The sequence below is a fragment of the Doryrhamphus excisus genome, chromosome 15, assembly GCF_030265055.1.
Source record: "Doryrhamphus excisus isolate RoL2022-K1 chromosome 15, RoL_Dexc_1.0, whole genome shotgun sequence".
In the NCBI taxonomy this organism is placed as follows: Eukaryota; Metazoa; Chordata; class Actinopteri; order Syngnathiformes; family Syngnathidae; genus Doryrhamphus; species Doryrhamphus excisus.
In genome coordinates this window covers 18,785,308-18,810,216 of record NC_080480.1, presented here as the reverse complement: position 1 = coordinate 18,810,216, position 24,909 = coordinate 18,785,308, and the positions used below count along the sequence as shown (strand labels likewise).

At 51.3% G+C, this 24,909-nt stretch overlaps 2 protein-coding genes across 3 annotated transcripts; one reads left to right on the top strand and one right to left on the bottom strand.

The window, feature by feature from the left end:
* Nucleotides 1-745: 745 nt before the first annotated feature.
* Nucleotides 746-13,038, bottom strand: si:dkeyp-113d7.10 (uncharacterized). Of its 2 annotated transcripts, none has more exons than XM_058048206.1 (6): nucleotides 12,708-13,038; nucleotides 4,295-4,546; nucleotides 3,919-4,218; nucleotides 3,648-3,859; nucleotides 1,885-2,085; nucleotides 746-1,793 (listed from the first exon to the last, which is right to left on the bottom strand). In XM_058048206.1, the coding sequence occupies exons 1-5, from the start codon at nucleotides 12,715-12,717 to the stop codon at nucleotides 1,891-1,893; spliced, it is 969 nt and encodes a 322-aa protein (XP_057904189.1). In that variant the 5' UTR covers nucleotides 12,718-13,038; the 3' UTR covers nucleotides 746-1,793; nucleotides 1,885-1,890. The 2 variants fall into 2 exon arrangements, with proteins under 2 accessions (XP_057904189.1, XP_057904188.1); XM_058048205.1 differs by lacking the exon at nucleotides 12,708-13,038 and adding an exon at nucleotides 5,978-6,960.
* Nucleotides 11,483-22,736, top strand: stx1b (syntaxin 1B). The gene is made up of 10 exons (XM_058048216.1): nucleotides 11,483-11,865; nucleotides 15,981-16,055; nucleotides 16,133-16,232; nucleotides 16,844-16,918; nucleotides 16,993-17,066; nucleotides 17,148-17,256; nucleotides 17,374-17,447; nucleotides 17,947-18,084; nucleotides 18,160-18,270; nucleotides 19,609-22,736. The coding sequence occupies exons 1-10, from the start codon at nucleotides 11,836-11,838 to the stop codon at nucleotides 19,687-19,689; spliced, it is 867 nt and encodes a 288-aa protein (XP_057904199.1). The 5' UTR covers nucleotides 11,483-11,835; the 3' UTR covers nucleotides 19,690-22,736.
* Nucleotides 22,737-24,909: the final 2,173 nt, after the last annotated feature.

The following is a 24,909-nucleotide window of genomic DNA, read 5'->3' as shown; positions in this document are numbered from 1 at the left end:
CAGGAGATTCAACCCGTTTAGGTCAGGAGGTCCGCCGAGTACACGACAGATGAATCAAACGACAGCATTTCATTCATCTCGTGTATCCACCGCGGCACGCTGCCATCAACTCTGCTTTACCATGTAGCAAGTCATACCAAGTCATACCAAGTCATTTTCCATCATTGGAAGAACCTATACCGGTATATACAAACTGTCACCCAACCCCACTTTAGCATGCTTTTTAGCCTTCGCTTTTCTACAGTATGGGTAACCCGAAATGGGGGCCACTCATCGTGGCGGGAAGGGCTATTAGCGACCCCGCTCCCCGTATGCACACCCTATAGTGCTACACAGACAAGCGCTTTTGCTCCATGACTCCCCCTAAATCAGACAGGTAGGACACGGATAAACTGACTAACTGCTGGCTCTTCTGACTCTTCCACACCACCAAGTCACGTTGGAAAGGCGTAGGGCTTCAGCAAGTTTGGGGGCGAGTCCAGCAGCAGAGGGGCCCATGTTTACTTAACAGTCCAGATTGGGGAATCAGGGAGTCCAACCACTTGTGCCTGATGGTGGCGTCTTTAGGAGTTGGAAACAAATGCGGCATTCCCGTCCAAGCCAACGAGCGCTTGGGGGAGGGCAGGGAGTTGACATGGTTACGGCTACATCTCTGTGACATCACAAAGGGGCAGTTTTACCACGCCTTCTGAAAGCAGGTGTTTTGAGCCATCCATAACTTCTTCCAAATGCACCAAGTTCAGGAAACTTTGGAATGGTTTAACAGCAGAATACAACATTCCCACTCCATTTATAAGCCAGAAACGTGGGAAAGCATCACAAGTCCCACCCGTCCTTTTTCTGCTGGGGGACCCGATCAGGGAAAAGACAAGCAACATTTATTCATCTTGCCATCGACACTATGCAAAGGTCGTCATACAGGACACATTATTGTCAAGATCAACTGGCCTGAGACACAAAGGTCGTATCAAGGTCAACCTCTGGAATACAAAAAGGGACAGGTACGAAAGGTATTGCATGAAAAACATGACAAAGAATCTTGGTCCCATAGAAGCTTCCCTTCCCTGTCCAACATGGGTCCACTAAAAGGTCCGGGTCAACCAGGACAAGACTGGGTAAGACGAGTCCATGTTGTCGTGTGTCGGCGTGTGAAGACTGACAGGTTTATTATGGATTAGGATTATTATTATGGATTATTGACACCCTTCGTTCACGCTGCCCTTTGATGTGTCATCCAAGGTCAAAGGTCGCATCATGACTCGGCCAGTTTGGTCTGCGAGGAATTGAACCAGCAACCTCCTATCAAACCTCCAAAGAAGCCGTTCCATGGAGCGGTCTGAGGTAAAGGTCTGCATGGACGTCAGGTGAGGGACGGGGACGTGTGGGGGGCCGGGGTCCAAGGGGGCGCTCACACGGAAGGACAAGAACGGCCGAGTCCTTCATGGAATGGAGCTACTTGGTCACGTCACGTTAGCAAGGTCCGTCATCGTCCAGAGGAAACGTGACAAGAGCAAACAACAAATGGAGCCAAGTTCCTCCTCCTCGTCATCCTCACTCAACGGACCTGCTGAGGTCACATGACCACAAGGAGCACAGCAGGAAACAGGAAATAAGATCCCAGCAATCCAGCAGGAAGTGGCGTGGATCCATTTCCTGGAGAGGAGGAGTTGCTTTGCCGACAGACAGTAAGTCGTCAGGCTGCCGCCGTCACGCGTCTTTTAGTCCGGCGCATTTTCGGCTTTTCCCAGACGCGAGGAACGAGCAGGAAGTCCACGGTGGAACCATCGCTGGTCCTGTCAGGAGAAAAGTGAGGTTGCAGTTGCTGAACTCTTTCTTCCTTTTCGGGAGCACAAGAGCAAGAACGGAAGGCCATCAGGTCGCTACCCTCAATCATCTTGAACCGCCGCCCGCTCCCGCGTTGCCATCGGCCCCGCAATGGCGCTCCTCAGGGCGGCCCGTCGACACCAACCTTTGGCCACAGTCTGAACACTGCCATGGGGAGTCGCTGACGGCGCCCAGCGGGGTCACGTGACTGAACCTGCCGCCACAGTCGTCGCACTGCAACCAAACCTTACGGCGCCTCTTCTGCACACAAACATCCTTCCTTACTGCTCTGACGGCCGTGTCCTACCTAGTCTTTCAGCATAAACTAGACTACAGCTGTCCTATCTGGTCTGACTGCTGTGTCCTACCTAGTCTTTCAGCATAAACTAGACTACAGCTGTCCTATCTGGTCTGACTGCTGTGTCCTACCTAGTCTTTCAGCATAAACTAGACTACAGCTGTCCTATCTGCTCTGACGGCCGTGTCCTACCTAGTCTTTCAGTATAAACTAGACTACAGCTGTCCTATCTGCTCTGACGGCCGTGTCCTACCTAGTCTTTCAGCATAAACTAGACTACAGCTGTCCTATCTGGTCTGACTGTCGTGTCCTACCTAGTCTTTCAGTATAAACTAGACTACAGCTGTCCTATCTGGTCTGACTGCTGTGTCCTACCTAGTCTTTCAGCATATACTAGACTACAGCTGTCCTATCTGGTCTGACTACCGTGTCCTACCTAGTCTTTCAGCATAAACTAGACTACAGCTGTCCTATCTGGTCTGACTGCTGTGTCCTACCTAGTCTTTCAGCATAAACTAGACTACAGCTGTCCTATCTGGTCTGACTGCTGTGTCCTACCTAGTCTTTCAGCATAAACTAGACTACAGCTGTCCTATCTGCTCTGGCGGCCGTGTCCTACCTAGTCTTTCAGCATAAACTAGACTACAGCTGTCCTATCTGGTCTGACTGCTGTGTCCTACCTAGTCTTTCAGCATAAACTAGACTACAGCTGTCCTATCTGGTCTGACTGCCGTGTCCTACCTAGTCTTTCAGCATAAACTAGACTACAGCTGTCCTATCTGGTCTGACTGCTGTGTCCTACCTAGTCTTTCAGCATAAACTAGACTACAGCTGTCCTATCTGGTCTGACTGCTGTGTCCTACCTAGTCTTTCAGCATAAACTAGACTACAGCTGTCCTATCTGGTCTGACTACCGTGTCCTACCTAGTCTTTCAGGACAAACTAGACTATAGCTGTCCTATCTGGTCTGACTGCTGTATCCTACCTAGTAGTCTTTCAGGACAAACTAGACTACAGCTGTCCTATCTGGTCTGACTGCTGTATTCTACCTAGTCTTTCAGGACAAACTAGACTATAGCTGTCCTATCTGGTCTGACTGCTGTATCCTACCTAGTAGTCTTTCAGGACAAACTAGACTATAGCTGTCCTATCTGGTCTGACTGCTGTATCCTACCTAGTCTTTCAGGACAAACTAGACTATAGCTGTCCTATCTGGTTTGACTGCTGTATCCTACCTAGTCTTTCAGGACAAACTAGACTATAGCTGTCCTATCTGGTTTGACTGCTGTATCCTACCTAGTCTTTCAGGACAAACTAGACTATAGCTGTCCTATCTGGTTTGACTGCTGTATCCTACCTAGAGCATGAAGTGATGACGCCTGCTCGGAGGAGGAGAGACGTCGTCTAAGACAACCCGAGGAACTGAATGTCAACAGTCAACGTTCTACTTAATAATAAACATCATTGTAGTCGCATGGTCATGCTTTTACTTTGAAATGCATCCAATTCGTCATGGCAGCGGTACCTTCTTCTTTCTCTCCTCCTCTTCCTCCTCCTGCTGCCGCCGCTTGGTCGTCGGGGTCAACGAGGAGGTGGGGTCAGGTAGCCTGACGTCATCATCACGGGGGTCCTTGACGTCCTGAGACGCCTTGTGGGCCATACCCGGGTTGTCGTGGTCCAGCAGCTGAGACGGGAACGTCAGCAGGCGCTGCAACATGGAGGCGGACGAGCGGCGACCTGTGCGGAGAAGGGGAGGGGTCGTTGTGAGCCGAGAGAGAAAATAACAGCGTCCTCACCTTCCAGGCTCAGTGGGGGGGCAGGGGAGGGTTTGGTCCCGCCCCCGGTGTCCTCATCGGGGGAGAACACATCCATGTCCTCCAGAGGCGTCCAACGGGGGTCCTGCTGAGGAGAGGATGGAGAAGGCTCCAGGGTCTCCAACGTAACAGGAGGCGGCGGCACGTCGCCCTCGCCGTCCCCCCCCCCTCCTGAGGACTCCTTGGCCTGCCAGGCATCACTGCACCACTTCTGTCCAAAGACCTTGTCTAAAATGGGGACCCAGTCCTGGGAGACAGGTAAGTCGGGCTGGTGGGCGGGGTCTGTCAAGGAGAAAAGGGGCGGGGACAGTGAGTGCACGTGCAAAAAGGCAACATCGCTGTCGATGAAAAAACGCACCACTGGTCAAGGCTGCCGGGTCCTCACGGGCGTCCTCGGACCCGCTGGGTGACACCGAGTCATTCTCGGACCCCCGCCGTCCTCCGCCTCTGGCTCCTCCCCCCCTCTTGTCCAGTCTGTCCTCCAGCACCTGCTGCTCGTGCTCCTTCTTGGTGATTTCCAGCAGGAGGTCATCAAACGAGGCTTCCACAATCTTCTTCAGCTCGCACATGGCGAAGTCCAGGACCTGCTCCATCACCGCCTTCAGCTGGTCTGAGGGAACAAAGCAGAGCATCAACAAGGACCCGTGTCCTTTCATTCATTTGCTCCCCATAGTTTGACCGATACAGCAAATCACGTTAATTGTCTCACTCCGTGTGGGTTTGAGTGGGCTCATGCGCTGTGATTGCGAGGCCGGAGCACACGGCGGGTTACGTGGCGGTTTGGACGAATGATGGGGTTAATCACCACAAACGAGGAAAGAAACAAAAGTTCTTCTCCTCCACAAAAGCTGGTGCATCACGGTAGTGCTTTTATGGAACGCCATCTCCATTTTGCACAGGCCACCCAATCGTTACCTTTAAGGGGAAACTACTCCCGTACTCCTGACATCCTATTGCGAGATCTTTTCTTCTCCCCCGACTCACTGCGGCCGCCGCCTTTTTTTTTTTATTCTGAATGACGATGCATCGACGTGCAGTTCTTGCGTCGACGTATTATTTGTTGTCCCAGCTCTCGTGCACATCCATTTAGTCCAGCTATGGATGTTGATCTTGCTAGGTTGGTAGCACACATTGGCTTATGCAGCTGTTAGCTTTGAGCACCCCTTTGCCACGCTGAGATATCCACGGAGATACGCAGGAGGAGCGGCTGCATAGCGGGAGTGCATGAAGACGCTATCAACCATGTTTCCCAAAAGTCAATATTCGATTTTATTTGTTCTGAATGGTTTACATTTGAATAAACCTTTGCACGCATATTTGCCTGTGGCTTTTGCCAGCCTCCATATATGCTAAATGAGTTTTGGTCCACATCGCCCGGCCCAAATGCAGAACCATCCAAGACCGCTTTCAGGGCTCACAACCCTCATTAGCTGATGCCTTGGCATCTTCTAACACGAGAACGCAACGCTGGAACACGTTCCAAAAAGGACGAGATGTGGCGTTTACGTCCCGAGACAGCAGCGTATGATGTCATGCTTAGCGCTCAAGTGTGATGTCATGCTTAGCGCTCAAGTGTGATGTCATGCTTAGCGCTCAAGTGTGATGTCATGCTTAGCGCTCAAGTGTGATGTCATGCTTAGCGCTCAAGTGTGATGTCATGCTTAGCGCTCAAGTGTGATGTCATGCTTAGCGCTCAAGTGTGATGTCATGCTTAGCGCTCAAGTGTGATGTCATGCTTAGCGCTCAAGTGTGATGTCATGCTTAGCGCTCAAGTGTGATGTCATGCTTAGCGCTCAGGCAGGTCACTTCCCGGAGGGCCTGGCATTCCCGTTACTGGAATGATTGGCTGCAAGGACTACCTGGGTCACCTGCCCAAAGATCGATTTCCTTGCTTTTCGTTGCATCTCCTGCCCCCCGCCCCCGAACCCCAACCCCACCGAGACCATAAATCATCACCGTGAGCTCGCGTGTCATGTGGCGCATCCGGTTACGCAACGTGCGTGCCACCAGCGGCACTTGCTAACGTGTGGGTGCCGCCTACCTAGGACGCGTCCTCGCTGCTCCAGACGGATGGTGTCTCTCGGAGCGCAGGGCTCGGCGTCGCGCCCCCCGCGGCCGTGAGGCTGCTCGGGCTTTGTCCTGCTGCCGCCCGGCCTCTCGTCGGCCGTCGCTCGGCCCGCCTTCTGCTTCCCGACCACCTCGGCGGTGCCACTATGGGCTTGGCCGCGGTTCTCCCACGCCTGAAGGCGGAGCCGGAGGCGGCGGTTCTCCTGCTCCTTGACGGTGGCTTCGAGCAGCAGCGCATTAAGGCTCGAACCCACCGTCGAGCTAATCTCTTGGACGGCGAGTTGGACGACCTGCTCCAGAACAGACTCGAGCTGGCCCTGGAAGAACGGAATGTACACGGCCCCGTTCATGCTAGCGGCTTGTTCATCGCCAAGTAGCCCAGCCCGCGTAGCGCGGCGCCGCCTGGCCGAAGTTGGGGTCGGTGAAGTGAGTGCTCGGCTGGCTGCTTGCTGGGCTGCTTGCTGGCTGCCTGGCTGGCTGGCTGGCTGCCTGGCTGGATGGATGCGTGGGCGCCGCTCCGCTCGTGCTGGTCAGTGTAGTCTGCGGCTGTGCACGCTGTGCTCCGGAGGTACCTTAAAGACTGGTGTAAAAGCGCAGCTGTTTTTCCCGCCCACATGTTGGGGCGCCATTTTGTTTGAAGAAAGCAAGCCCAGCACTCGTGATTACCGTCGCGCTCGTTTAGCTAATCTCACCGTCGCCGCGGCTACATGGGACCGACTGCTGTGTACGCGTGGGCACGACAAAGGAACCCTGCACTTCCGGCTCAGGCACGCGGGCAAGCTGCGGCACACATACGCCCACACACTTTGTTGTGCGCGTCTTTTCCCTGCTTTACGGGACTGGAGAGACGCTGACCCTCCTGTGTAGTGACGTCACAAGCTAACCGTCGTGAGGTTGGAGTTTGATTGCTCCAAAGGCGCTTGCACATGTACACGGTGGCGGGGCACATATATGATATCATACATACATACACCTATCCATACGTACATATATACATACACATACATACATGTATCCGCCCACCCAGGAAACACAAGGCATGGATGCCTTGTCCAATCCTATCCAAGGTACGATTGGCCTTCCGGGAAGAGCAGGCCGCATAGCAGGGCTTAAGGAAATTGGCTGCAGGTGTGCCAGGAAGCTCCGCCCATGACACTCAGGGGTGCAATGCAACTCCACACAGGCAGTCGGCAGCAAAGCAGCACCACTGATCCTGATTGTTGTGGCCAATAAACACATACATTACATACTGCAATATACTCCATATAACAGTTACTATACGTCCGGATAGCACAGCAGCTGCAATCTCCAACATGTACACAACTAGCATCACAATAGCATACTTTCCTAAACAATATGGCCTCTCAAACAGCACGTTCCGAAATGTCAGCATAGATGGCCATTTTACCCACGGACACTGCAAGGCAGCATTTCGGTGGATCCTTCATTATTCCGTCCACCAGGTGTCGCCAAACATGCATATACACACTATATATATATATATATATATATATATATATATATATATATATATATATATATATATATATATATATATATATATATATATATATATATATATATATATATATATATATATATATATATATATATATATATATACATACACACACACACACATATGTATATATATATACACACATACATAGTACATATATACAGTGAAGAAAATAAGTATTTGAACACCCTGCTATTTTGCTATTTCTCCCACTTAGAAATCATGGAGGGGTCTGAAATTTTCATCGTAGGTGCATGTCCACTGTGAGAGAGATAAACTAAAAAGAAAAATCCAGAAATCACAATGCATGATTTTTTAACAATTTATTTGTGTGATACAGCTGCTAATAAGTATTTGAACACCTGAGAAAATGAATGTTAATATTTGGTACAGTAGCCTTTGTTTGCTATTACAGAGGTCAAACGTTTCCTGTAGTTTTTCACCAGGTTTGCACACACTGCAGGAGGGATCTTGGCCCACTCCTCCACACAGATCTTCTCTAGATCAGTCAGGTTTCTGGGCTGTCGCTGAGAAACACGGAGTTTGAGCTCCCTCCAAAGATTTTCGATTGGGTTCAGGTCTGGAGACTGGCTGGGCCATGCTAGAACCTTGATATGCTTCTTACGGAGCCACTCCTTGGTTTTCCTGGCTGTGTGCTTCGGGTCGTTGTCGTGTTGGAAGACCCAGCCACGACCCATCTTCAATGCTCTGACAGAGGGAAGGAGGTTGTTCCCCAAAATCTCACAATACACGGCCCCAGTCATCCTCTCTTTAATGCAGTGCACTCGTCCTGTCCCATGTGCAGAAAAACACCCCCAAAGCATGATGCTACCACCCCCATGCTTCACAGTAGGGATGGTGTTCTTCGGATTGTACTCTTCATTCTTCTTCCTCCAAACACGCTTATTGGAATTATGACCAAAAAGTTCTATTTTGGTCTCATCTGACCATAAAACTTTCTCCCATGACTCCTCTGTATCATCCAAATGGTCATATGCAAACTTAAGACGGGCCTTGACATGTGCTGGTTTAAGCAGGGGAACCTTTCGTGCCATGCATGATTTCACATCATGACGTCTTAGTGTATTACCTACAGTAACCTTGGAAACGGTGGTCCCAGCTCTTTTCAGGTCATTGACCAAGTCCTGTCGTGTAGTTCTGGGCTGATTCCTCACCTTTCTTAGAATCATTGAGACCCCACGAGGTGATATCTTGCATGGGGCTCCACTCCGATTGAGATTGACCGTCATGTTTAGCTTCTTCCATTTTCTAATGATAGCTCCAACAGTGGACCTTTTTTCACCAAGCTGCTTGGTAATTGCTCCGTAGCCCTTTCCAGCCTTGTGGAGGTGTACAATTTTGTCTCTGGTGTCTTTGGACAGCTCTTTGGTCTTCGCCATGTTACAAGTTAAAGTCTTACTGATTGTATGGGGTGGACAGGTGTCTTTATGCAGCTAACGACCTCAAACAGGTGCATCTGATTCAGGATGATACATGGAGTGCAGGTGGACTTCTAATGGGCAGACTAACAGGTCTTTCAGGGTCAGAATTCTAGATGATACACAGGTGTTCAAATACTTATTTGCAGCTGTATCACACAAATAAATTGTTAAAAAATCATGCATTGTGATTTCTGGATTTTTCTTTTTAGTTTATCTCTCTCACAGTGGACATGCACCTACGATGAAAATTTCAGACCCCTCCATGATTTCTAAGTGGGAGAAATAGCAAAATAGCAGGGTGTTCAAATACTTATTTTCTTCACTGTACATATATACACACACGATACACACCTTTTGGATTCTGATCCAATCTAGTTTAAAATAATCTTTTGTTACAAACATGAAATTGTGTGATGGTTCAATAACGTTCCTGGTCATTCCATGAAGGAATGAAGTCAGAGGAAAGAGGAGAGGAACCCAAGAATACAGTTGGAGATGAAAGACAACCACTGAGTTCCCCTGCCAACGTACAGGGATGGGAACTCACCTCCACACCCAGGACACCACCCCCACCACCAGTAGGATGGTGTCCACCCCCACCACCAGTAGGATGGTGTCCACCCCCACCACCAGTAGGATGGTGTCCACCCCCACCACCAGTAGGATGGTGTCCACCACCAGTAGGATGGTGTCCACCCCCACCACCAGTAGGATGGTGTCCACCCCCACCACCAGTAGGATGGTGTCCACCACCAGTAGGATGGTGTCCACCACCAGTAGGATGGTGTCCACCACCAGTAGGATGGTGTCCACCACCAGTAGGATGGTGTCCACCACCAGTAGGATGGTGTCCACCCCCACCACCAGTAGGATGGTGTCCACCACCAGTAGGATGGTGTCCACCCCCACCACCAGTAGGATGGTGTCCACCACCAGTAGGATGGTGTCCACCACCAGTAGGATGGTGTCCACCACCAGTAGGGTGGTGTCCATCACCAGTAGGATGGTGTCCACCACCAGTAGGATGGTGTCCACCACCAGTAGGATGGTGTCCACCCCCACCACCAGTAGGATGGTGTCCACCCCCACCACCAGTAGGATGGTGTCCACCACCAGTAGGATGGTGTCCACCACCAGTAGGATGGTGTCCACCACCAGTAGGATGGTGTCCACCACCAGTAGGATGGTGTCCACCCCCACCACCAGTAGGATGGTGTCCACCACCAGTAGGATGGTGTCCACCCCCACCACCAGTAGGATGGTGTCCACCACCAGTAGGATGGTGTCCACCACCAGTAGGATGGTGTCCACCACCAGTAGGATGGTGTCCACCACCAGTAGGATGGTGTCCACCACCAGTAGGGTGGTGTCCATCACCAGTAGGATGGTGTCCACCACCAGTAGGATGGTGTCCACCACCAGTAGGATGGTGTCCACCCCCACCACCAGTAGGATGGTGTCCACCACCAGTAGGATGGTGTCCACCCCCACCACCAGTAGGATGGTGTCCACCCCCACCACCAGTAGGATGGTGTCCACTACCAGTAGGATGGTGTCCACCACCAGTAGGATGGTGTCCACTACCAGTAGGATGGTGTCCACCACCAGTAGGATGGTGTCCACCACCAGTAGGATGGTGTCCACCACCAGTAGGATGGTGTCCACCTCCACCATCAGTAGGATGGTGTCCACCACCAGTAGGATGGTGTCCACTACCAGTAGGATGGTGTCCACCACCAGTAGGATGGTGTCCACCACCAGTAGGATGGTGTCCACCACCAGTAGGATGGTGTCCACCTCCACCATCAGTAGGAAGCCTTTGTCATCAGAAGATTCCTGTTGTGTTACCCAAGCTGCACACTGACTACCTGACACTGTCCCATGGAAAGGTATGACATGGTGTACACGGTGTAGATGGTGTGTATAGGTGGTGTGTATAGATGGTGTGTATAGATGGTGTGTGTAGATGGTGTGTGTAGATGGTGTGTATAGATGGTGTGTATAGGTGGTGTGTGTAGATGGTGTGTGTAGATGGTGTGTATAGATGGTGTGTATAGGTGGTGTGTGTAGATGGTGTGTGTAGATGGTGTGTGTAGATGGTGTGTGTAGATGGTGTGTGTAGATGGTGTGTATGTGTATAGGTGGTGTAGATGGTGTGTATGTGTATAGGTGGTGTAGATGTTGTGTCTAGATGGTGTGTATAGGTGGTGTGTGTAGATGGTGTGTATGTGTACAGGTGGTGTAGATGGTGTACAGGGTGTATGCGATAGAAACCTCTATAAATAGGAGTAAACATGAATGTGTGGCCCAGGCCCCAGAGGGACCCTAAAAACTAGACATGTGCTGCCAGCGGGGGGGGGGGGGGGGGGGGGGGGGAGATCGTCGGTGAGGACACACCTGAAAACATCACCCCATCACATGGGGGGCGCATGCGCACTGACGATCTCCCCTCCGCATCACTCGCCCCTCCCCCTCTTTTTCTGCAGCATCAGTACCGCTCTCCTCCCCGCCCCTCCCCCACTCGCTCGTCCCGCTGCTGCGTTGCGGGGCCACACTGTGACCGCACCGACGAGGAAGAGGAGGAAGAGGACAGCCGGGGGGGGCAGCTGGAGCACACGAGGCGCTTTCAAGATTACAGGAGGGGGGCAACCGATCCGTCGAAGAAGACGAAGAGGCACGTCGCGTTCTTCCCCCGTCAATCCCGCTCTTCATCGGCCCGACATCCTCTTTGGGAATTTTCTGCTCGATAAAACGACGACAGAGGCGTCGGAAGCCCCCCCCCCCCGCCCCCGTCGAGAGCAGGTCTACTCTTCATCTTAGAGCCCCCACCCCTCCCGGACAGAAGAGCCTACTCCTCATCGTCAAGCAGCCATGAAGGATCGCACGGCGGAACTGCGGAGTGTAAGCTGACATTTCCTTCTTCCTTGATTCCTACATCCTTACATCTTCTTGCGTGCGCGTGGCGCGGCCTCCGTGCACGTACATCTTCACGCCGTGCATACAAAGTGATGATGAAGATTGAATGATGACCTGCACGCGCGCCTTCTTCCCACGGACCTTTTCTCACGTGATTGATCGCGAGGCGCGAGGCGCGTGAGCGGCGGGGGTCAAGACAGTGTTGGAACGTGACATTATGCCTTTTTTCGCGGGCTCCGACGCAGAGGCCTCGCGCTTTCCTTTGGAGCGCGCGTCGCCGCGTGCACGAGGCTCGCGCGCAGGATGACCTGAAGAACAAAATTCTGATTTGTTATCACAATGCCCCCCCCCCCACTCCCGGGGGGGTGTCATTATTCTACAGCCTCACCCTTTTTATGGCGCTTTCTTCATTCCGTCTTTACAACAGCTGATGCTTCCTGGGGGCGGGGGGGGGGGGGGGGGGTGCTGCACCCACAGCATCAATCAATCGATCCATCGATAGCTAGATCTATCGATATCATCCTCCATGTCTCCCCAAGCGGCTTGCTGACTTGTGTCATCACTAAATGCTAGCGGTTAGCTTTGTTAGCACGTGATGCTAGCAGCCCAGACCGCTAGCGGTGGAAAATGAACGAATGAAGAACTCTTCGTTCATCACAGAAACAAATCACATCTCACTGCTTTGGCCTGTTTTTGCTATGATATGCTGTGATATACTATGGGATGCTATGATATGCTGTGACATATGCATATGTCATATGATGTGATGCATGCTATGATATGCTGTGATGCATGCCTTAATGAAAAGTAGAAGGATTTGATCTCACCAGCCATCATGTCATCAACTTCCTGTCACATGGTCCACACCTTTGACTCCATGGAAAGAACATTCCGGAATGTTCAACTGCTCTCTGCCACCCGGCGAGTGTGCACGTGCACGTGCACTTGTGCGCGCGTGTGCCCACGGGCACGCTCTCGCCAAGTCAAGGGCAAAGCAGGCGTGGATGGCAGCGTGCACGAGGTCACTTTGACATGCTGGCGTGATTCTCTGCTCACTTCCTGTGTGTATTTACTGATGTGGCTCCTTCACACGCGCACACGCGCACACGCGTGCACGTTCCAGCTGGCCAATCAGGTGTCAGCTGGTGGTGTTGAGTCCTGGAGATGAGAAAGAGGATCAATGAATTTTCTTCTTGATGGAAGAAAGCGGGAGGTGGCCAAGGGGTCTTGGACGGGGGTCGACTGGAAGAGAGCCAAGAGTGTGGGGGGGTCCAAGGTGGGGGGGTCCAAGGTGGCCCATTCCATTGGTGGAATGAAAGGACGGATGTTAGCTTGAAGCAGCCAGGATGCTAAAGCTTCTTCCAACGACAGCCCACTGAGAAAGACACGGGATAAAAAGGTGAGGCGAACAGGAAGTAGAGTCCAGGCCAGCGCCTCCAGGTGTGTCTTGTGGTTCCGCCCAGTCTGCAAGAGGAAAAGGAAAGAGTGGAAGGTGACACAAGCAGGAGAAGATGCTGGAAAACACGCCATTGTCATGTCTTCTTCCAAGATGGCTGCCCATGCGTTGATGCGTCGCACTGACCACCTGACCACGTTTTTACAATCGGCTCACATGCACGACAACGTGCACAACTGGAGCAGATGGACTCACCCCCCGTGGACAGACGTCACGTGACCACATCCGCCACAACTTCCTGGCTGATGACATCACCGGAAGGAAAGGAAGGAAGGAAGGAAGGAAGGAAGGAAGGAAGGAAAGACGTTTTTATAGGAGACATTTTGGAAACGGCCGCTCTGCCTCTCCCCCATCCCGTAAAGCCTGCTGACTCCATCCTGCCCCTCCCCCATTCCATGTCCTCCCCTCCCCCACTATCACTGTCTTCATCTTTGCCTCTGACCCCCCAGCAGTGATTTCAGTGTACATCAATGACATTAGCATGGTATAGAAAGGTATTGATAATATATATATATATATATATATATATAGCGTATATTAGCATGGTATAGAAAGGTATTGGTAATATATATATATAGCGTATATTAGCATGGTATAGAAAGGTGTTGATAATATATATATATATATAGCGTATATTAGCATGGTATAGAAAGGTATTGATAATATATATAGTGTACATTAGCATGGTATAGAAAGGTATTGATATATATATATATAGTGTACATTAGCATGGTATAGAAAGGTATTGATAATATATATATATATATATATATATATATATATATATATATATATAGTGTATATTAGCATGGTATAGAAAGGTATTGATAATATATATATATATAGTGTACATTAGCATGGTATAGAAAGGTATTGATAATATATATATATATAGTGTACATTGATGACATTGATTCATGCATGTGCATCTCCTACTTGGCGGCATGCCTGCATGGATGCATGGATGCATGGATGGGGCTCGGTGGCGGGTGTACACGGTGACTGTGGGGTGTGCTGGGGCAGGGCGGTGTTTGAAGGGACGGGGCGGTAGTGGAGTTTAAGTGCAGTTGTTTGGCTTTTTCTGCTCCCGTCTTGCTCAGCTGGAGGCGCCCGTTGGGGGTGTGTCCTGGCTGGAAGGTCCTGCCGGTGGAGTGCTTTCATGTTTCTTCTGCAGACATCCTCGTAGCGTAGTGCTTCTCCTCCCAGGAAGCGTGCCTATCGAGAGTCTCTAGGACAATGTGGGCTCGTGGCGGGACCTGGGCGTTGGCGTCTTAGCAGGGTGTGGCCGGGACACGGTAGAAGGTAGAAGGAGCTGGGTCTTTTCTCCTGGTATTGTGGTAAGAGCGTGTGACGATGGCAGGAGACCGGGATCAGCGTGGGTGTCTCTGGGAAGGTTTGTGTTGAGGCTCGGGGCGGACCCAACTTAAACCCAGTCTAAAGGCAGCTTAAACCAAACCTAAAGCCAGTTGCAAGCTGCACCGGGTCTTGGGTGCGGCGAGGCCTGCGAACCCAAACGGCCACTTGACGAGAGGAGGGGAAAACAAAAGCCCGTGCCAGCAAGTCAGTGAGTGGTGAGGGATACCCAATCTCCATGTTAGCACGCTTAGCATCCAACAGCAAGGCAAGGCAGGGCCCAGCCATCATCTCAACCCCACTGAGCTAGCATACACAACACGACATCAAGTCCAATTAGCATTAGCTTAGCCTTTATTCTAAATGACCACGCCGCCGGACCGCCTAGCGATCGCTAAATAGAATTCCATTTCCATCCAACAAGTACTTTCAGGATCTGCACCTATTCGTGCAGCGTTTCCTTGGATTTCTTGCTTCTCGTCCAAATGGTCATTTGTTTGGTTTCATCGATTCCACGGCCGCCTCCTCTGAAACGTCGGCATGCTTTCACACAGGAATCAAACATTCCAACAATCGGCCAGCTTCAGATCAGCGATAGCTGTCCGCCGAGATCCCAGAATCTCGGCCAGAGCGACGGCTTCCAGACAGCATCTGTTGCTCTCCGTGTCGTGTTTACGTGTTTACGTGTTTACGTGTGGATAGGTTTTTAGGCCAGTGGTGTTGCTGTTGTCCTGGGCAGTGTTCTATGGAGGACAGGCTGTCCATGCAGCACGCCCCCGCCCCCGCCCCCTCCTGGAGATGTACTCCAGAAACTACAAGGCAAGGGTGATTACGAGATGGCCACCACTGGCCCCCCTGAGCTAGCACCCTTCCACCGAGGGGCAGCAGAGCTCATCCTCCCAACAGACTCCCCCGGTTCCGCCCCCAGAGTGAAGGCTGCAGGGCTTGTGCTCCACTGCAGTTGAGCGATGCAACCAAGAAAAGAGTCTAAGCCCACGTGTCCGCCACCTTCCTCACCTGTGCATTTAGCTGCCGACAACCGGACCCTGGCAGGTAGTACTGGGTTAGCGGTTAGCGGCTAGCAGCACCAGGCGGCAGCTAGCTTGCATCTTCTACTGACATCTACATGAATGTGTTTTGTGGGAAACAGTTGCCGTTTTGTTCCACGGGCTTTTATTGTGAAGGGCATTCTTGCCTTCATGCAGTGTGTGCGTTGTCCGCTTTGTTGAGCTTTCTGTGCGGTGATTGGCCACAGCTTGATTTCCTGTGTCGTGCGCTTTGGCGTTGACAGGCCAAGGACAGCGATGACGACGAGGAGGTGGTGCAGGTGGACCGAGACCACTTCATGGATGAGTTCTTTGAGCAGGTAACGTCTTCCTCCTCAACATGCTGATTGGCACGATGAGGACGGGCCTGTGATGACATCATTTCCTGTCTTGCCAGGTGGAGGAGATTCGAGGATGCATAGAGAAGCTGTCTGAAGATGTGGAGCAGGTGAAGAAGCAGCACAGCGCCATCTTGGCTGCGCCCAACCCTGACGAAAGTAAGCAAATGTCATCCATGTTTCCTGGAGCCAACGCCTGATGCTGACCGAGGAAGCACCAAGCGTGTGGCCGCCCGCGTCACTGCTCAAGGCGTCCTGCTAGCAGATGCACGCACTTCACTTCCTGTTTCACGCTCATCAGTTGACGTACACAATTCCACTTCCTGGCCAGTCACATGATCGATGATATCATAATGCATGTTGCTGCGTAATCCAGCCTCTTTTTTGTCTCCCATCATTCCTTGTTTCTCAAAGCCTTCCTTGCTTCTTTGCGTGTGCACGCTGCATGCTGCATGCTGCATGCTACATGCTACATGCTAACCTCACAAGCCATCTGCGTCCGGCGCTACAAGTGAGTCCATCCCACTTGTTTCTCCTCCTGCACAAAGGTATTTTACTTTGAAATCGTGGGGTGGAAACGCAGCGTGCTGGGAGACACGGCAGCCAATGACGCACCAGGAGGAGGATGAAGATGCAACAACGCTGCAGTTGTCATAAATCCCAAGCACTGCAGCGAGCACCGCTTGGCAATGTTTCCTGTGGCTAATGCTAACTAGCATGTGGCTAATGCTGCACACTGACAGGAAGTGATTGTCGCGTGACTTTTGCAGAGACCAAACAGGAGTTGGAGGATCTCACAGCTGACATCAAGAAGACAGCCAATAAAGTTCGTTCAAAATTAAAAGGTAGTTTCACTCCAGGAAGTCGAATGTCCATATTTGCTTTTTCACAATAAAAGCACGAGTGTGCCCTCTTGCAGCAATCGAGCAGAGCATCGAGCAGGAAGAAGGCCTCAACAGATCTTCGGCAGACCTCAGGATCCGCAAGACGCAGGTGAGTCGGCGGCGAGGCGTTGGTCAAGGCCGCGTGCGCGTGCTGGACGCGGCCTTGACCGACGCGCGTGTCGTCCCGCAGCACTCCACGCTGTCCCGCAAGTTTGTGGAGGTGATGACCGAGTACAACACCACGCAGTCCAAATACCGCGACCGCTGCAAGGACCGCATCCAGAGGCAGCTGGAGATCAGTGAGTGCGCACGTGCCGTGCCACGCACGTGCCGTGCACGTGCCGCGCACGCACACACACACACACACACACACACAACGCGTGCTAACACCCGGGTGTGCGTGTGTGTGTGCACAGCTGGAAGAACCACCACCAACGAGGAGCTGGAGGACATGTTGGAGAGTGGCAAGCTGGCCATCTTCACCGATGATGTAAGCACCGCACCTGAGCTGGCCAACATGGCCGCTCACAGCCTCCGGGTGCGCTGACACATCAAGTGAATACGGCCCGTGTCACGTGACGCCAGAGGGTAGGACGCCGCACCAGCTTTTAATTTGAAGGGGCAACCTCACATTATCCCGCCCCTTCATCCTAAAAGCACCAAAAGCCCGGGTCACATGACTAGAGGGTCATGTGACCGGGCCCGCCTGTGATGCCACACGTTGACTTCAGCCAATGCTTTCCCAGGTCAAAGGTCACCAAGGAGCCCGACCTGTTCAAGACTTGACTCCTCAGTGACTTGACCCGTCAGTGACCTGTGACTTGTTCCAGACTTTGACTTTCAGCGACTTGGCCAGTCAAAGACTCGATGATGGATGACGATGATGATGGAAGCGGGCCCGATGGAAGCGGGATGGTGTCAACCCAGCCCTGTGCTGGTCAGACGGCTTCCTCTGTGGTTTGCTAACGTGCTGTACCTGCCCCCTCCAGATTAAGATGGACTCCCAGATGACCAAACAGGCTCTTAACGAGATCGAGACTCGACACACTGAGATCATCAAGTTGGAGAACAGCATCCGCGAGTTGCATGACATGTTCGTGGACATGGCGATGCTGGTGGAGAGTCAGGTACGCCGGCTGGGGGGAGAACGCCGACTCGAGGGAGTCGGGGAGTCGAGCCGCTGACGTGTGCTGCGTTTCCAGGGCGAGATGATCGACAGAATTGAGTACAATGTGGAACACTCGGTGGACTACGTGGAGCGAGCCGTGTCTGACACCAAGAAGGCCGTCAAGTACCAGAGCCAAGCCCGCAAGGTAACCGCAAACACCAACCGAACCAGAACCAGAACTTGATCAACCACCCGGGGGGTTTCCGAGCAGACATATTGTTTTCTGTCACGTTTGCGCATCCTTAGCTAGCACACTAGCCTGTCAATGACTCGTCGACTTGCATTTACCTTCTTCATGCCCTTTCTTCTCTCTTCAAGTTAGCATGTAACATGTTAGCATGTAACATGTTAGCATGTTACATGTTAGCATGTTACGTCATTCACGTTTTGCAGCAACAACCCCACTCAGGAGTCACACTTGTGTGTGCCATGACGTCTCCCTTGCTCCCCCTGGGTCCGAGTGTCATGACGTCTCACTTGCTCCCCCTGGGTCCGAGTGCCATGACGTCTTCCTTGTTCCCCCTGGGTCCGAGTGCCATGACGTCTCCCCTGTTCCCCCTGGGTCCAAGTGCCATGACGTCTTCCTTGTTCCCCCTGGGTCCAAGTGCCATGACGTCTTCCTTGTTCCCCCTGGGTCCGAGTGCCATGACGTCTCCCTTGTTCCCCCTGGGTCCCAGTGCCATGACGTCTCCCTTGTTCCCCCTAGGTCCTCGCATCAGGGCAGCCACACTGTTCCCCCTGGGTCCTAGTGCCAGGGCAGCTACATTGTTGCCCCTGGGTCCTAGTGCCATGACGTCTTCCTCGTTCCCCCTGGGTCCTATTGCCAGGGCAGCTTTATTGTTGCCCCTGGATCCTTGTGCCATGACTTCCTTGTTCCCCCTTGGTACTAGTGCCAGGGCAGCTACAATGTTGCCCCTGGGTCCAAATGCCAGGGCAGCTACAATGTTGCCCCTGGGTCCTAGTGCCAGGGCCGCTGCATTGTTTTCTCTCCAACCAGTTGATCATTAAAATCAACCTGGAAAGAAAACCTGCAGTGTCTCGGCCCTCCATGGCACAAACCTTCAGGAGGCCCCGGGGGGAACAATGGGAGCTGCCCTGGCACTAGGACCCGGGGGAACCATGGGAGCTGCCCTGGCACTAGGACCCGGGGTACAATGGCGCTGCCCTGGCACTAGGACCCGGGGGAACAATGGCGCTGCCCTGGCACTAGGACCCGGGGGAACAATGGCGCTGCCCTGGCACTAGGACCCGGGGGAACAATGGTGCTGCCCTGGCACTAGGACCCGGGGGAACAACGTCGACGCATGAGTTGGCACGAATGGCACAACTTTGCCACGTGTGATCCTGACCCTCATCGGGGTAGCGGTGAGCAGTCCCAGCTGCGGACTGTCAATGTCACGTTAGCTTCAATTGGATTAGCAAGCGACATTAGCGGCATGATGCTTGTGTTGACGTGGCAGCGTGCTTCCTGTGTCGCCCACAGAAAAAGATCATGATCATCATCTGCTGCGTCATCCTGGGCGTCGTTTTGGCATCAACTATCGGCGGGACACTGGGCTTCTGAGCTTCCTGTCGCCATGACGACGCCAGCTGGAGAAGGAAAAAGCCCAAAAACTTGAACCACAAATGCAAGAAGATAACCAATCAGCAAACGGGACATTCTTGGGGTGGGCCGAGGTCCAACATTCCCACCAAATCAAACACACAATCAACGCACCACCGTGTAAATGGACGGTTCCGGTAAACGTATCGATGTAAACATAGCAAGCTACGCACGCGCCGGCTACATGTTTTTCTTTCTGTCTTCTCAACCTATGCTTTCGTTTTTCGGGAGGACGGTGATGGCGAGTGCCGCGAGGCGGGGCTTCTGCGGGACGAGCACTCTGGCAGCCTTATTGCTAGCTAGAATGCCCACCTAGTTCGAGATGGAATGTCCCGGAATAGCGTAAGCATGTATGGAATGCCGTCCCGCAGAATGACCCCCCATCCCCAACTTTGCTCTGAAATCACCCCTTATTGGTCTCTCCCGTCAGTCAGCGTTCAAAGTGGCCCCCCACTGGGGGAGGGGGACATGGGGGTGCTGGGAGGGTGTCTGGAGCGTTATCTTTGACCGCCAGGTGATGCGAGGGCTAGAGGGGTGGAGTCAGGGGGGTGGGAACTCATTGGAGAGTCAATCTATGCAGTTTAGACACAAGCGCGACGCGTCCCGCCCCTTGACCACAGACACCACGCCCCCCCCCCCAACCGAATGCTGCGGCCAAATTTGCTTTTCATGGGGAACGTTTGCGGACTCGTTATTGCGTGGTGCTGCTGTTCTTGTGCATGTGTTCTATGACTTCCTGTTGAGTTCGCCTGAGCCGTCCTCGTCGCCATCTGGCCGAGTGTGTTTGTGGTCGTCATGGTGCTACCAACCGGGAGAGGCTACCCCTCCTCCTGGAGTCATGTGATGCACACACACAATACTCGTGTCACATGCCCCCTGCCCGCTTAGCTTTAGCTTAGCTTTTGTTGAGTGGTGTCAGTGTTGAGACTGAGACTAAAGATGCTTGGAGCAGGAAGCCAACCCCCAACCCCCCCCCCCCCCATCCATGTGCATGTTGTAAACATTGTGTGTTAGCTAGCGAGCACACCTTTTGCTTTGTTGCCGTTAGCAAAACGGGCGTTGAGTTGATGTAGGTGTGTTGTCTCAGTTCTGTGATACAAAGGCCCGCCCGCCTCCGCTGAGGCCGCCGTTACCACTGCCGCACTCCCTGTGAGGCAAACAAACGGCACTAACATCACAAACCGCACTCGGCGTTCAAGCAATAACTGTCAGTGTTGTTGTCTGACAAGTGACTGGAAGCTAGTGCTATGTTAGCGTTGGCGTAGCGAGTCACGCTAACATCTGGCATGGCGGCTCGGACGCCAACAGGAAGTGGGATCGGCTTTGTTGAAGTAGTGCGTGTTGTGTAGTCGCTGTTAGCTGTAGATGTCGTGTTGTGGCTTTGTGACAAACAAAAGCGTAGCGTGACGTGACAAAAAGAGAGTTTCTATTTTATTTTTCATTCCCAAAACCAAAAGCAACATGTTTGTTCACCAAAGTTTGCGCCTCTGCTCTGTGTTGTGTTGAAATGAAACGTACGCTTGTCCCCGCCTCCTCGCTCGCCGCCAGTCCGCCAATCAAGAGCTCCTCTCCAGACCGCTCAGCGGTCATCAAGATGACGTCAGTGTCGTCACGGCGAGGACGTCGTCGTAGCACCAGCCAGCGTCTTTGATATGTGTGTGTGTGTAGGTGTGTGTGTAGGTGTGTGTGCGCGCGCCATCATCGTCCCCTCGACAAACGCAAACATGGCGGCATGAAGGTTCCTGTCTTTCTGTGTTGACGTTTGTTTTTGGAAAGATGGCGGTGTGGATCAATGCCCCCGTATAAAAGCTCTTATTCAAGTCCAAATATTATCAATCATTTTAAAGGCATGCAAAGCGTTGTGGAGTTTGCATGGTGATGTTTTTCGTGTCCTGACCTGCCGCCATGTTGTGCACTTTACTGGTCATTAGCTCCGCCTTTGTTAGCACGTTAGCTCGCTTCCTGCTTCTTTTCACACAACGGCTCCGCACCCCCGCCCCACCCGACCCCCGCCCCCCAGGGAATGTGTTGGTCGAGCGAAGGAACGTTCAAGAGCACAACAACACAAGTCGCTTTTCACGTTGGCCACGCAAACCAAAGCAAAGCTCACCGAGTCACCGGAGACGACCGCTCCAAAGACCCGCCCGCCGTCAGCCGTTAGCATGCGGTCCTCCATGTTTGTAGTCCGACGATGAAGCTCTTTGTCTTCCTGAAACAATTTCCAAAACTCCTCCTCGTTGCCGTGACAACGTTGGGGCGTCAGTATTAATGGGAGGAGTCTGGGGAGAGGACACGTGGCCAACAGGAAAGACTTGGTTGTTGTCAACATAAACAATAATGTAATTATTGTAAATAAGAGACAAAAGAAGACCTGCATGTTTACGTAGAATTCTCTTCCTGACAAAGTTGCTGGCATCTCGGACGTCTGCGTCCTCTTCAGTCCCCGAAAGTAACGCAGAAGCAGAGGCTCCGCCCACTGGCTCCTCTGATCGAAGTGCTTCCCGCCATTTTAGTCAAGGCCCCCCTTTCATTGGTGCAGCCATCCATTGGCTTCTGTTTGGCCCGCCCCTTCCACCTCCCACAGGCCGACCTTTAATAAGTGTGCAATACAGGAGACGCCACCAGGGGGAGGCGGCCATGACCACCGGACCGACAGTCGTCCGGTCCGCCCAACTTTGGCAGGAAATGCAACTTGTGTCCTGTTTCTTTTCGTGTGTATGTGTGTGTAGTGTAACGTAAAAGCGATCTGTCCCCCCCACACTTAAGACACGCCCCGAGATTCGCAACAGCCCCCCCCCCTTCTCTCGTTCTGCTGTTGGCTGTTCTGTTTAGTTCACGTGACGTGCCAGTACACCCCCCCCCGAACTCTCGCTCTTTGCCCCCCCATGGATCTTTAAGATGACAACTCTATGCAGATGCTGTCTTTTCTAAGTGTGTCCAACATTTTAATTTCAAATAAAAAATAAACAAATATCGAAACATGAATAAATAAAGGATTGTTCAGTGTTGCTCTTTGTCTACTACTTCCTGTTCCTGCTCACAACGTGTTTACCTGTGTTTGGACATACGTGTGTATGGACATGTTTATGTGTGTGTGTATGGACATACGTGTGTATGGACATGTTTATGTGTGTGTGTATGGACATACGTGTGTATGGACATGTTTATGTGTGTGTGTATGGACATACGTGTGTATGGACATGTTTATGTGTGTGTGTATGGACATACGTGTGTATGGACATGTTTATGTGTGTGTGTATGGACATACGTGTGTATGGACATGTTTATGTGTGTGTGTATGGACATACGTGTGTATGGACATACGTGTGTATGGACATGTTTATGTGTGTGTGTATGGACATACGTGTGTATGGACATGTTTATGTGTGTGTGTATGGACATACGTGTGTATGGACATGTTTATGTGTGTGTGTATGGACATACGTGTGTATGGACATGTTTATGTGTGTGTGTATGGACATACGTGTGTATGGACATGTTTATGTGTGTATGAGTGGACATACGTGTGTATGGCCAAGTTTACATGTGTGTGTGAATGTACATATGTGTATGGACACCTTTACATATGTGCGTGAATGGACATACATACGCATTGTGCATGTGTATGGACAGATGTTTAGGAGTGTGTGGAAATGGCTATACATTGTGTGAATGGACAGACAGATTATATTGTGTGTGTGTGTGTGTGAATAGACAGATGTTTACATTGTGTGTGTGTGTGAATAGACAGATGTTTACATTGTGTGTGAATGGACAGACAGATGTTTACATTGTGTGTGAATGGACAGACAGATGTTTACATTGTGTGTGAATGGACAGACAGATGTTTACATCGTGTGTGTGAATGGCCAGACAGATGTTTACATCGTGTGTGTGAATGGCCAGACAGATGTTTACATGGTGTGTGTGAATGGACAGACAGATGTTTACATGGTGTGTGAATGGACAGACAGATGTTTACATGGTGTGTGTGAATGGACAGACAGATGTTTACATGGTGTGTGTGAATGGCCAGACAGATGTTTACATGGTGTGTGTGAATGGCCAGACAGATGTTTACATGGTGTGTGTGAATGGCCAGACAGATGTTTACATGGTGTGTGTGAATGGACAGACAGATGTTTACATGGTGTGTGTGAATGGCCAGACAGATGTTTACATGGTGTGTGTGAATGGCCAGACAGATGTTTACATGGTGTGTGTGAATGGACAGACAGATGTTTACATGGTGTGTGTGAATGGACAGACAGATGTTTATATCGTGTGTGTGAATGGACAGACAGATGTTTACATGGTGTGTGTGAATGGACAGACAGATGTTTACATCGTGTGTGTGAATGGACAGACAGATGTTTACATGGTGTGTGTGAATGGACAGACAGATGTTTACATGGTGTGTGTGAATGGACAGACAGATGTTTACATGGTGTGTGTGAATGGCCAGACAGATGTTTACATGGTGTGTGTGAATGGACAGACAGATGTTTACATGGTGTGTGTGAATGGCCAGACAGATGTTTACATGGTGTGTGTGAATGGACAGACAGATGTTTACATGGTGTGTGTGAATGGACAGACAGATGTTTACATGGTGTGTGTGAATGGCCAGACAGATGTTTACATGGTGTGTGTGAATGGACAGACAGATGTTTATATCGTGTGTGTGAATGGACAGACAGATGTTTACATGGTGTGTGTGAATGGCCAGACAGATGTTTACATCGTGTGTGTGAATGGCCAGACAGATGTTTACATGGTGTGTGTGAATGGACAGACAGATGTTTACATGGTGTGTGTGAATGGCCAGACAGATGTTTACATGGTGTGTGTGAATGGACAGACAGATGTTTACATGGTGTGTGTGAATGGACAGACAGATGTTTACATGGTGTGTGTGAATGGACAGACAGATGTTTACATGGTGTGTGTGAATGGACAGACAGATGTTTACATGGTGTGTGTGAATGGACAGACAGATGTTTACATGGTGTGTGTGAATGGACAGACAGATGTTTACATGGTGTGTGTGAATGGACAGACAGATGTTTACATGGTGTGTGTGAATGGACAGACAGATGTTTACATGGTGTGTGTGAATGGACAGACAGATGTTTACATGGTGTGTGTGAATGGACAGACAGATGTTTACATGGTGTGTGT

What these genes read in the sequence shown, in the direction of transcription:
- si:dkeyp-113d7.10 (XM_058048205.1), bottom strand. Translation starts at nt 6,353, where the DNA reads ATGAACGGGGCCGTGTACATTCCGTTCTTCCAGGGCCAGCTCGAGTCT. An exon ending in CCCGGCAGCCTTGACCAGTG is followed by an intron (nt 4,219 to 4,294) that starts GTGCGTTTTTTC and finishes TCTCCTTGACAG; the next exon opens with ACCCCGCCCACCAGCCCGAC. An exon ending in AGGAGGAGAGAAAGAAGAAG is followed by an intron (nt 2,086 to 3,647) that starts GTACCGCTGCCA and finishes GTTTGTGTGCAG; the next exon opens with AAGAGGCGCCGTAAGGTTTG.
- stx1b (XM_058048216.1), top strand. Translation starts at nt 11,836, where the DNA reads ATGAAGGATCGCACGGCGGAACTGCGGAGT. An exon ending in TGGATGAGTTCTTTGAGCAG is followed by an intron (nt 16,056 to 16,132) that starts GTAACGTCTTCC and finishes CTGTCTTGCCAG; the next exon opens with GTGGAGGAGATTCGAGGATG. An exon ending in ACCAGAGCCAAGCCCGCAAG is followed by an intron (nt 18,271 to 19,608) that starts GTAACCGCAAAC and finishes TGTCGCCCACAG; the next exon opens with AAAAAGATCATGATCATCAT.